This window comes from Neodiprion fabricii, chromosome 3 (assembly GCF_021155785.1).
Source record: "Neodiprion fabricii isolate iyNeoFabr1 chromosome 3, iyNeoFabr1.1, whole genome shotgun sequence".
In the NCBI taxonomy this organism is placed as follows: domain Eukaryota; kingdom Metazoa; phylum Arthropoda; class Insecta; order Hymenoptera; family Diprionidae; genus Neodiprion; species Neodiprion fabricii.
Window position 1 is genome coordinate 10,416,769 of NC_060241.1, and position 13,701 is coordinate 10,430,469.

The following is a 13,701-nucleotide window of genomic DNA, read 5'->3' on the forward strand; positions in this document are numbered from 1 at the left end:
TTATAATACCGTCGGATGACACCTGGTACGATCGTCGTAGAGCCAAAGTAATATCGCAACCTAAGAAATTTCCGCGTTGGAAAATAGATGGGGATAAGTTACATTTTTATCGCGAAGATCCAATAATCGGTACCCTAGTTCAGGATCTAGATGCTTGGAAACTAGTCCTACCCGCAAATCTTCATTCTCGCGCCTTGCAAAAAGCACGTAGTGACCCCCAGGCCGGTCACCTAGGTGTTGACAAGTCTTACCGCAGATTAGCTTTCGCATACTATTGGCCTAACATGTATCACGACGTGGTCCAACACCTTAAGCGTTGTGACGCCTGTCAGCGGAGCAAGGTTGACCAACGGGCCCCAGCAGGTTTAATGGGACGTAGGATCATCGAACAACCGTAGACAGTAGTCGCCGCCGACATAATGGGTCCATTCCCTCCCAGTCGCTCGGGCTACGCCTATCTCCTTGTCTTCCAGGATCTGTTTACGAAATGGGTCGAGATTTACCCTTTGCGCAAGGCTACCGGTCGTAATATTAGTGACGCCTTCACCGATTCAATCGCATCACGCTGGGGCACCCCCCCCCCCCCCCCCCCCAAGTACTACTGACTGACAATGGCACCGAATTCGTAAACAAATCCATAAAAGAATTTGCCGATACCTACCACGTAACCCACGCGACGACGCCACCATATCACCCTCAAGCAAATCCCGTAGAACGAGTCAACCGCGTGTTAAAAACCATGATTATCGCTTTCCTCGAGCAAGAACACCGTGAGTGGGACCTACACCTCCCCGACTTTCGTTTCGCTTACAATACCGCATATCATACTTCCGCCCAAGCGAGTCCAGCGTTCTTAAATCTCGGTCGGACACCAGTTCCAATAAACTCTCTTCGGCGAATAGCCAGCGGCGACGTACAAGTGGAAAGACAGAGTCCGGAACTCTGGAAGGAGCGTATGGAACGCCTCCAACTGTTACGGGAATGGGTCGTCGAAAACCTGGCTAACGCGTTTGAACGACAAGCGGGTTATTACAATCGCCGTCACCGGGCCCAGCCGTACTACGTGGGAGAACTATTATTGAAACGCCAACATACTCTTTCTTCGGCAGCTCAAAATTACAGCGCCAAACTGGCTAAGAAATTCCATGGACCATATCGCATTACCAGAACCATCTTCCCTGTAGTCGTTGAACTCAGCGACGTAGTTAGTAACAAGGTGATTGGGAAAACCCATATTGGGCATTTAAAGGTGTGACGTTGCACCTAGAGTGCAAGTCACAACAAACCCCAAACCCGCGGGGAAGAGCCGAACGGGTGAGTCCCGTCCCGTCGGGAAACACCCGAAGGTAACCGAAGCCCACCGACGCTCGGCGGAGCCGAGCGCCAGCGAGCAGTACGACCACGGCCTACAAAGCAGCAACAAGTCTACGAAAGAGAAACCCACGAGAAGCCAAGAGGACGAGCGAGAGAGAGAGAGAACGAAAAAGACACCGTTACACACACACCGTTACCCACACACGCCGACGACACCAGGTTAGCCTGCAATCTACAGCTGATCTGCTCCTCCCCTCGCAATACCAACCCTTTCTACCTCACATTCCCCGTCACACTACACCACCGCCCCTCGCAATACCGACCCTTCCTACCTCACACTCCCCGTCACCCTACACACCCCCCCCCCCGCGCGTAACTGTAAGTTAGGATTAAGTGACGCTAAGGGCTGAGGCGTGATCAGCCCCTGTTGATGTCTACAACCACTTTGTACCTTTAGTAGTTTTAAGTCGACTCACCCCCCCGATCGCAACACATGTACCCCCCCCTCCCTCCCTCACAAATATACACACCAAGTTTCACCTATTCTATCAGCCCCGACTTTCTCGCCCCGTCTCTAATCGTTCCCCCCTTCCACATTATTAGTGCGGACTCAAAACCCGTCACAAAGGCATATCGTAACAATTAGACTTGACTTTCGCAGATACCGCAAAATTTTCTCTCCGCAAAAATTTCTGTACCGCAACCACCCATACCGCAACCTACCCGAACATGAGCGACTCCAGCGGGACGGAGGGGGAGTTCGAGGAACCTCAGTTCCCCGAGGCGGACGCCGGAGAACCCAGGGGCTGGGCCAGGCTGGCTCGCCACCAGCCGCTGCTGCAGCAGCTGAGTCGTCAGCATCCCGCCTTCTGGTTGGACCTGACGACCGCCGCCCTGGAGGTCCAGGAAGACCGGGCGGAGAGGTACCGGGCCCCACGACAGGCCGCTATCGTCCACCCACACCCGGACGATAGTACCCGGGGCACACAGGCCGGGAACGGTCTCGGTCGGCACGAGGTCGCGACTCAGGCGGAGCACCCGACCATCCGGTGCGAGACGCGGTCAGCAGGGACCCAGACCCGCGAGACCAGGGTCACCGTTACCGACCAGCCGCCGACAACGGGGGTGAAACGGGCCTCCACCCCACCCGAGCACCACCACTCCTGGGAGAGAACCGCACCCCGGGCAGCAAGTACTAACCCCCGGCCAGCACCAACCGCCATCTCACCGGTGAGGCCGAGGTACCCGCGACCGGTGGTCGGTGGCAGATCCCCGTACGGCTCGTGCTGGATCTGCCAGCAATACGGCCACCGGGTATCGGCGTGCGAGGATAGGGTGCCCGAAGACCGAGCGTGTTATAAGTGCGGCATCTACGGCTACTTGCACCCAGAGTGCCCGGAGTGCCACCCGCCACTCGAAGTGCCCAGTAGGCAACGGGGCACATCCCCACCGCCACTGGGGGAGCCGGATATATATTGGACCTGGCGCGGCGGCGGCCCCGTCCACCGCGACTTCCGTCTTTTCTAAGGCCATTTTTTTGTTTCTTTCTTTACCGCAAACCTTGTTTTCTTTCTTCACCGCAAACCTTGTTTTTTTTTCTTCTCGCAAACGTTTTTCCTCGCTAATATTCGTTTCTTTTATCACCGCAAATTTTTTTTTACCGCAATTTTATGATTACCGCAATTTTTTTTTCACCGCAATTTTCTTATTATCGCACATTTTTTTTTCTTACCGCAAAAACCTATCGCTAAGGCTACATTTTTTATCCTCGCAAACATTCTTTTATTTATCGCTGATATTCATTTCTTCTCCTTTCAATTCATATCGCAGCCTCTCGCCAAGGTTACCGTTTTTTTTTATACCGCAAACATTTTTTAATTATCGCAATTTTTTTTTATCGCATATTTTTAATACCGCAAAATTGTTCTTTTTCTTTTTTTTTTGCCGCTAGGCTTTTGTAAATAAACAATCTTATTACCGCTACACAATTATTTTCTCGTTACTATAGTAACAGTGAACCGTCTCATCACCTATACCCAATCACTCACGGTGCGCCCACGATCCACTCCTCAATTCTGTCATATTCACCGATACGGGATCAATTAACCCCCACTCTCGCAAATCGGTTACAAAATAACGACCAACAATTAAAACCCCAATCGACCTTAATATTATGACTTCTTCAAAGTTGAAGAAAAAAAAAAAACTAAAGAAACCTGCTCTCGGTAAAATAAACGCCTAAATTCTACCGCGTCATCGTTGCGATGTCTAGTCACTTAACGCAGTGACAACTTGAGGTCAAAACTCCTTTTTGTCGCAATTACCTTAAAAATAACGATTACAATTTTTTTTTGGTCGCTTTATCCAAAATAACACCCCACATGAGGCCAATATTTCAATATCGCTCTATACCGCATAAATTGTCTGAACTCCTCTGCAACAACACCCTTCAACCAAGCAATCAAATCAATCACCTTTCTACCTTCTCGCAAAAATTTAGCTCATCCTTTTGCTTCCTTCACTCACAACCGATCAGGTCAATAATAGAACTTGGAAAACTGTGTTTCGCCAAGAGTCAGCAAGCCGTACTCCAAAGTCTCTCAACTAAGTCAAGTATCGCACGGATTTTCAATTTCAATTCTATCTATCGCAACTATCTCTAACATCTCTAACGATCATCTAGTCTCATGCAAAAGTAAGTAGTCGACATAATGGTTTCCGAATGGCAAAGGACCTCCTCGGTCCTCCGTAAGGAGGTGGGAGTTGTGACGTGGTATTTCGTACCCCGTCACTTTGTTTAATTATCGCATTCCCCTAGGCGCAGATATCGCTAAAAATAACAAAAGCACGTCTGAGGCCAATACTCCAAAAATGAACGACTAATTATCTTCAAGTTGAATTCTCTTTACTAAGCTAATTGTATGCTATTTTCTAATTCTGTACTTGCTTGTCATTAAACTTATCGCTTCTCGCTTAATATATTTGATATTATTCCTGCTTCACCTGTTTCTTATTTCATCTATTGGATTCGACTCCGCCCCTCTACCATTATCTTGTCTATCTGAACAAACTGTGCAAAACCGTCGTAGAACCTGACCTTACCTTTATCTATCACCTTTACCTTTACCTTTGTCTTTTTCTCTAATTATCTATTTTTGACGCATGTGCGTCTGGCGCCCAACAATCGTATCTTTCTCCCTTAGTTTCGCTCTCTCTATCTAATTATTCAGGTTAGTGACTGCGCCGTAGGGTAACCAATTATCGTTCTATCGTTTTATCCTCAACCTTATGAAAAATATTGGTTACAATGCATATATACAAATGGTTTAAACGCATAAAAATCTGTTAAAGTTTTTATGGCGTGCCTACTGAAGAGTCAAAAATAAAATGGTTATTACATTGTCGGTATTTTTGATTTAGCAAATATAGAGGGTCACTCGCAATCGCAAGAGAGCAAGTGAGTGGTACGTAAATCAGTCTGTGGTATCTAGAGCATATTACCCAAATAAATCAATGCAAACGATAATTTCGAAAATGCTATATGCCTTCTAGGATTATATCGTTGGACTACGGAGATGGTGCTCTTCCTCCTCGATACATACACAGAGAGAGAGGAAAAATTTTCCAGCAGGATGTTTTTCCAAAAAAAAATTTGGGAAGACATTGCGGAAACTATGAGAAGCAAAATTTCACTGATCACTGGACCTCAATGTGCAGCCAAGATGAGGAGTTTGAAAAAAACGTACAAGAGTGTCAAAGACCATAACAAAAGTGGCAATGAAAGACGAACATGGTTGTTTTATGAAGGAAAAACAAAGTCTGTATGTTTTTATATTTGTTTTCTAAACTCATTTTCATTCTTGGATTAAATGATATGCTTATTCCTTTGTAGAAAATGGACACTTTTTTTCAATCAAAAGCCTGGGCTTCGCCGGTTGCAGTACCTTCTTCGACAGGAGTCTCCTCGCAAAGAAGTCAGGAATCAGAGGGCGAAGTGTCATCCGGTATGTTTATCAATTTCATTTCTATGCAACTAGTTGCTACTCCAAATTTTGTAGACATTTTTCATTTCTCAGATTAATCCTTGAGCCGGAAAACAAGAGAAAACGTGGCATCCCTCGTGAAAAAGAGACTCTGGCAAAAATCGGAAGAGGAGGAAGCGCGTGCGAAACGACATAAGGAGCGCTTGGAAATGGATGAAAAAATGCTTGCGTTACTTTCTAAATTAGTTAATAAGAAGTAACTAGTTTTATCGATTAAGTTTAGTTTTTTACGTGTTAAGAGATATTATTTAAATGCTATTGAAGAATTAAAAAGTAAGTCTAATAGTGTCAGTTTTCATACGCACTTAAAGAAATCTATATTATTTAGATTTAATATCGATCATTCATTCAACTCTTTATGCGATTTAAAATGGAAAACTTTTTTTTAAATAAAACTTGAAGTCCAATATTTGCAATGTTTTTGTTGGAACTTGAAACCAAAGATTTTAATGCAATAAGAATAAAAAATTATACTCGATGAAATCAAAAATATTGTTACAACGGGTGATTATACCCTTTGTAACACTACTCCCCCCCCGAAGAAAAGAGTCGTCCCGACTCGGGAAGGATTCAACAATTATAAAAGTGATCTAGCAGTCAGTGCTCAAGTGAGTTGGAGCTGTGGCTCTAAAAATTCAGACTCCCTTTTTTACTATCTGGCATTTGCCCACAGTCTCAAGGTAAACCACAGAAAACCTTGAGCAGATAGTTGAGCGTTAAATAATTTTAAAAATTTAAGTGCCTTGTTTTATAAAGGTAAGTGTTATTGAGTTTTATGTGGCTTCATGAATTCGAAGTTATCAGCATCGGTCCAGATCGATTTCGAAAAGAAATCCAAGCCTCTTTCTGAAGAATTGCCCAAACGAAACAGGTTCGGGTGAAAACATCGAGGCGGGAACCGAAAATTTCAGGTCCAAACAGGATAGAAACAGACTCCTTTTCACAGGAAATAGGGAAATAGATGGGTGACTGATCCTAATCTTCTTAAGAAACAGCTCACCCTAAAGTTTTGGAAGGACAAATGTGAGTGATGGTATAACAATTCAAATTCGCTAAGTGAATTTGGAAGAATACACGAATAAAATAAATTAATGTGTCTTCAAAAGAAAAGAAACGATCTTATCTGAATCATTTCTGCGTCCTTCTTCAAAATAAGGCCATCAGTCATCCTCAGGAATCGGGGAAAGATTGGATGGAAAAAGGCTGTGTCAAGTAACCTGAAGAATTGCTCACAAAAACTGACACTTGAGGTTAATAAAATGTGAAAATCAAGCAATCGCTCATCGACCTCGAAAAATAATCGTGGCCCTATTCACATCATAAAAGAATCCAAAGCCTATCCGACACAAAATCCGATTCAAAAGAAATTTCTAGAAAGAAACAATCGAAGAAAACAAATTTCGAGTTTATTAACAACCCGGAAATAACAAATCATTATCGAGTTATCTTTATTAAAAGAAACATGTCACAAATCCATAATTTAATCAATGCCGGACTTCTGGCTTAAACTTTCAATTTTACGAACTTCAAAAACCTATCAGAAGAAGAATTGGAAAGTAAATGTCAAGACACATGGAAAAAGTTTTCCTGCGGTTTTTTTGAGGGAAAAATCAAAAAAGGGAAACTTGGTCTCCTCTGTTCGTCATGCTTCACACACAGGTAAATGAAAAAATAAACACAAGAAACAACCCCTTCCTGATAATTAATTAATTTTTTTTTAATCGATTGAAAATCTTTGAAAATTCCAGTCCCGAACATTTGCGTGGTGAAGCAGACTTTCATGCAACCTTTCTCAAGAATAATACCTCCTGTGAAGACTGTAAAGAAAGTCTAATCTCCATTGAAAAACCAACCGAAGGCTGTCCAGAATGCTAGGCCGTAAAAACTGAATCAAAAACTATCATCAAAACTGCCTATTATTTCGAAATTATTTAGTTTTTACTGTTTAAATATTTATGAGAATGTAAATATTTGATTTAATAATTTTTTTCTTTTTTTGAATAAAAATTAAATCTACAGGTTTAACCTTGTCCGTGTGTCATTGCAAGACAGATACTAGAATATACTTGATCGGCTGTGGATTCTGCATTGATAACCAAAACAGGAGCCGATAAAGAAGAAAAGATTTGTTTTACTAGCCAATCTTCATGAACCTCATGAATAGTTCTGAGTAGCTCTGAAGAAATGCTCGATTCCTCCTCACGGGAACGGCAACTAACTCGAGCAAAAGAAGTTTCCAAGGAAACTCGCAAATAAACAATCAAATCTACTCTTAGCTCAGACGAGCGAATGAGAAGATCGAAATTTTTCATCAAGAAATGAGATTCGAAGTCGCGAAAATTACCTAACCTTCGACGAGCTTCTACGGAACAATTGCAACTGAATATCGATCTTTCCATCACCTTTACATGTAATGGAGTCGTCTGAAGATGTCTAGCTAACATAACCATTTGAGCGAAATGCTGATCATAATAGCAATAACGATCTGGCTCCTGATACATCAAATCTAAAAGATTAATTCCAGCTACGTTTCGATATTCCTCAAGAGGTTCTGAAAGTGTACAGACCTGGCGATCTGCTAAAAACCTCATGGTGAAAGTTATTTTTCCACATACGATATTTCCTGCAATAATGATCGTAAGCGGTCGAGTTTCACTCAAATGAATTCCAAAAGGCAAATTCTTCTCCCAATCGATGACCGACTGTAAAGAAGGAGAGGGGTTGTGGAAAATCTTACGATTCCTTACAGGGGGGAGGAGAGGGGTCGAAAATTGGATAAAAATGTCTTACGTAATTCATGAATGGCCCCTATCCAAGATTGTCGGAATTTATAGCAAATACGCTTCACTTATTGTAACTTATTACGTCTCTGATTCCTTGCCCATAATATCCTTTACATTACCTTATCGTAGTCTATCATGACCTACCGAAATTTTCAACCAAGGTACACGTTTTGCAATTTATTTGAATGTGGCAATAAAATCCATTTCCACATGTGCAATACCGAAAAAGGTACAGAGGAGTTTCTACTAAACAGCTTACACTGTGTCTTATAAATTCATTAGCTTCAAGTCAATTTAAAAAAAATTGTTGTTTGCGTGTGGAAACTGCCATTGCATATATGACAAAATAAATTTGACGGTACTTCCCAGGATTCTGCCTGTAAAAGTTGTATCCAGAACTTAAAACACCAGGGGAAATTTTCGATGGGACATAATCGATTTCGATTGAATATTTTAGGGATTCGTGGCAAACACGACAGACTCATCATGTTTTATTGTGTGTTCGACTTCATTCCCACAATATCTTTGGATTCCTTATCGTAGCCTTTCATGTTTTATTGAACTTCTCAACTATGGCAGGTACTTTGCATTTTATCCAATACTAGAAATAAAATCCTTTGTCACACATACAAGTATAAAAAAGATACAAAGTTGCTCATATTCAATACTTTAAATTATTTCTCACGAAATACCATTAAATGTATCACAAAAATACATTCAACGGTGCTTTTCAGGACTCGGGTTATGAAGGTTTTTTCCAAACCTCACTTCTCTGATGCGCAAAGATGAATAATGTTCTACTAGTAGTCGAATTATACTCTCATAATTGTTCGTTTGTGTGGAATATAATGAAACGAATGTGGAAACAACCTCTGCATGAGAATTCACTTTTCCTTTATCACTATGTATTGATTTCACATATATATTGTTCAATCGACAACGCGATATCTAGGAAAAAGTGAATGAATAGTAAAAAGATTACTCTTTAAAATATTTTTTGTACTTTAATGCCTGCCTGAAAAACAAAATTTGGAAATCAATAGACATGAAAATAAATTACTCAATAGTTCGTTAAAACAACCTTGACATGAGAAATAATTCCTCATCGATTAGAACATAGCAGTGAAGTTCATTTGGATTTACAAGTATAATGCCCATAAGAAAGGAGAAAACTCACAAGGTTAATAAAAGGAAAAATATTTCAAGCAATTGTGGAACCTTCAGCCACTCTTTTTATTTTATACACAGGTATAGAAATAACAGTGAATATTAGCTTCTGTAAGCCTATTGGCCTGAAAATACTCAGTAAGACTATAGTGCTATACAAATCCCTGAATACGTATCGATATTTGTAATTTGTACAGATTACAGTGTACATAATACGTAAGAAAAAAAATTGAAATATTTCATTTTTCCAAAAACAAAAGTGAATCATAAAAGGAAAAAAAATACGTAGACTATCGTTGAAAACATAAAACAAATAAATTGATATTTCTTGAACTGTTTCTTTTACCTCAAAATTAAATAATGGCCTGAACATGGACATCGTTGAAGAAGAGAACTTGTGATGTCTTGTACATAACAATTGCAATAGGAATCGATACATGCATACAATATTCCTGACAAATAACATCCAAGTTCTTCTAAGCAATGTTTACAAAAACGATCACATAAAATAGTAAAAAGATTAATCTCATATATAAAAAGATAGTTGTTGAAGAAAATTTTTTTATCAAGTAATGCACCAAAAGATTGCTATAAATAGTACGTAGTGTGAACAGGAACTCTCATTATTATATCTAGTATCACAGTACGTTAAAATTAAGTTTTCGGTTATAGAAACAAAAACTAGACTTTGGTTTACAAACTTTAAAAACGACGTACATGTCTTTATCACAATATATCAGCTATCAAATCTGTTATCAGATATCATTGAAGTAGACGATTTCCAATGTTATTAAACTGAGCATCACGTTTTAAAGGATAACTCGTGAAATATCATTGTTATTGGATAATTAGTCACTTATGAAAGTTCAATTAAAATTAGCAAACAAATTATGGCTTTCAAAAAAATTGAAAATGAAGATTTCCTTATGAAATGCGGTACATTATTTTTGAATAATAGATGTTTTGCCCAAACAGCTGCCCACTCGAAAAGGAATTCGATTTGCAACGTTAAATCATTACAAGGATGTGACCTGATGTGTGGTCTCCTTCACTTCCTTCGGCCACTTTGTCTATCATTGGCTGTTGTTCTTCGGTTTTTTCGGATTCTATTATCAATCCAAGCCTTTACTGTTAGAGCGTTGCGATTTTGTAAACAATCGTATTTTTTAATTTCCTTCCGAATATGTGGTAAGGGTGGTACAATGTAATTTTCTATTGTTTCACCAAATGAAGCAAGAACGGCCTGGATTTCATCTGAACTCCATCTGCGGCGCTTTGTTTTCTCAAATGGTGATGCTGAAAATTCAAATCAAGGTTGCCGAAACGATCATGGAATGACATCTGATGAGTACATAACCAGTAATATTTCGTATAAAAATCACACATGAAGCTTATCTGGTTCTCTACGAAAGGCAACCATAGACTCACTTGTACCTTTTTATTCTATCACTTCTTACAGATAGTCGTTTTTGCTTGGAATCCCGCATTTTAAAATCAAAGCAATGGTACTATAAAATGCATTTAAGATACGAGACAATGAGATCTTGGAGTTGATGAAGTTGGTATAAAATGCTGTATACTCACTAGAGCGACGATTCGCTAGGTATCCGTGATCTTCAGTTTTTCTTTTCCTACACAAACTTTGATCTGTATCATCATTGAGGTCATCCAAATTATTAATGTTTTCGATGTTATCCGAATCATCTGCGGCATTTCCTTCTGTCATGTTTGAAGAAAGTTATAATGAAAATAGAAATAATATACCGATCAAAGAAAATAAATAATTGAGCAATATAATCGCAGTTTTTACGTTTGAAGTAGGTAATAATTATTTGTTTCTACATACCATGGTCACTCTCATTTTCGTCGCAAAAATTGTCGTTTGGGTGATGACTAGACCGTGCTTGTGCGTGTTCCAACATTTTTGATATATCGATGAGTTCGCGACTTGGTATTGGTTGTCGATATATAGTTTTGTGTATCTTTTCATGATGACCCATGTGTTCACATAGATTTTCCAGTGTGTTTTTTGATATGTTCATAGTGGCATATTCAGTAGCCATGTGCTTACGTAATTTTGTTCCTCTCAAAGCTTCAGCATCTTCTGCTCCACATTTGCTGGAAAATTCTCTCATGAGTTTGCATGCATCCAGGTGCTTGTGAGCTTTCTTGTCCGAGCTTGTTCCGAACACAAATGGATTTTTATCGTTTACGCCAACATTTGATCGTCCGCTAATATGGTATTGAAATCGTGCAGTAATTCTACGTCCAAAATGACTGGTACCGTTCTATCAAGCTTTCCACAAATGAAAAATCGAACATGTCGTTCGGCGTATTCCTTGTCTGAAGCACATGAAGATTCGAACAAATCCTTGTTTGTATCTTTATTCAAGCGAACGTAATTCTTGAAATCTTCAATTGTAATTCTTTCTATTTCACCAGCCCTACGATGGTTGAAAACTTGAGTTGTGATGAGCGTTGCCTCCGCTAATGACATCCATGCGTCTCTGGTTACCTTTACTTCCAAAAGCTCTCTAGCAATTTCTCTTTGTCTTTTTAAATATATTTGTAACAGAGCAATATCATCTTTTTTTGGTAAAACAACCTTTTTTTGCCTTTTTTGTTGGGACTGTGTCTCTATAACAGTTGTATTTACACTCCAACCGTAATCTTCTTCGAGTAATATCAAAAAGTCTATAGTCAGCTGTTTCTTCTCAGCATCATGTCGTTTGATGCAGTCACTTTTTAGAATAGCCCCAATTTTCTTCAAGCATGTTCCAAGTGCCGCAGCTGGAGCTGGAGTTTCATAAGTACCGTCTTTATCGCGGAATTTAGCCACTTTATTCACTGCTTTCACAGCTGTATCATAAAATTTAGGATCATATGGAGATTGCAAATCCGTAATTTCTGGATCTAGGTCTTTTAATGCTATCACAAACCGAGCAAGTAACCTCAATTGACTTCTTATCATTTTATCTTGATGTGGATGCTGGTATTTACGAGATAATTTGTTGCCAAAAAAATCAAACTGCCTTTGTTTCGAAGCATAGTGATGAATTTTAGTCGCTCAGGGTTTTTTGCAGGTAAGTAACGGAATTTTTTTTACTTCAGTTTCGTCACTGTGTACTCGTAGCAAATGTCGAGCAAATTTGGTTTGTTTTTTACCACAGAAAATGCAATAATACAATTTTCCAGCCCCTTTAGAGCCGTTTGATGGATCTACGTTGAGATGGGCATCGTTACATCCGATACTTGTACGGTTTGCAGATGAATTCAAGGAAGAATTTTGCGATGTATTATTTTCTTTAATTGCACTTCTATCATGAGAAGAGTTTGGTACTTCATTCTCGTTCGGTTCAGGTTCCTCCAGCTGTTCATCAGAGTCTGGTATTTCGTCAGTGTCGTATTCACTGTCACTCATCGGGACATATTGCGAGCTGTCATTTTCATCCTCATCCTCACGGTCTTTCTCGCATGTTTCATCTGGAGTAAAATAAGTAAGAAAAAATTGTAAAGTCATATTTCGGAAAGTACCTACACATGTATACATGTGTACAATCGAATTGAACTTAATCAGAATAGTATTCTTTTGATACAAACAAAACTGACTCTATAATTTATGGATTCGTCTGCACTGGCAATAAGCTTCAGCCTCATGCAAAATGTTAACCGTTGAATAAATTCTAAGCCAAAAATATTCACATTTGAAATGGCATAACGTGTGTTGATAATAATGTATTTATTGAACTGCTTTCAATATCATAAAAAATTTTCATTTAGTGCAAAGTTTACAGGTACCTCGTGGGCATTGACCAGTGATGGTCAATCAATTCATCCTACGACAGAGCTAACAAATTACCTAATCATGACTACAAAAGCTTCCTTACTCAAGACAGTAGGTTCTTTCTGTTTCCACGAAGTTGGCAAGCCAAATATACCTCAAATACACTTTTTTTTATTTCAAACTGCAAGACCTCTCTCAAATAATGGCTAGTAATCAATAATATAGTATCACTTGACAAATAAGATATCCCACGAGTCTTACAAAAGGAATTTGAGTCTTGAATTTGTACATAAAATCTACACTCTAAACTTTTTACACAATTTTTGAAGCACCCAGTATAATAACCAAGGGAATAGTTTTCTAAATCTACGACTTGTAAGAAATTAAACAAAATAAAATCACTGGTACACGGTCGCCACAGCAGAATACAAAACAAAAGCTGTTATGTGTAATTGGGAGATTAACTAAAAAACTGAAAACAAATTACATGTTGGAATGATATTGAATTTGAAGATTATATTGAATAATCTCTCTTCGAAAGTGAAACATCAAACTTGGGCAGATTTGCTATCTGGCTTGTAATAAGCACTTCACCTAACTGGCTCGCTAT

General features: G+C 39.6%; 1 protein-coding gene and 1 long non-coding RNA gene across 2 annotated transcripts; both read left to right on the forward strand.

Annotated features, from left to right (window-relative positions):
* Window positions 1-739: 739 nt before the first annotated feature.
* Window positions 740-1,255, forward strand: LOC124178238. Its single transcript, XM_046561475.1, has one exon. The coding sequence runs from the start codon at window positions 740-742 to the stop codon at window positions 1,253-1,255; it is 516 nt and encodes a 171-aa protein (XP_046417431.1).
* A 3,449-nt stretch (window positions 1,256-4,704) lies between these two features.
* LOC124178168 lies at window positions 4,705-4,927 on the forward strand. The gene is made up of 2 exons (XR_006869755.1): window positions 4,705-4,778; window positions 4,867-4,927. It is a non-coding gene; the product is annotated as an uncharacterized LOC124178168 (long non-coding RNA).
* The last annotated feature ends 8,774 nt before the right edge of the window (window positions 4,928-13,701 follow it).

Bases quoted from the DNA above. Each gene is read 5' to 3' on its own strand.
- LOC124178238 (XM_046561475.1), top strand. From the start codon at position 740: ATGATTATCGCTTTCCTCGAGCAAGAACACCGTGAGTGGGACCTACAC.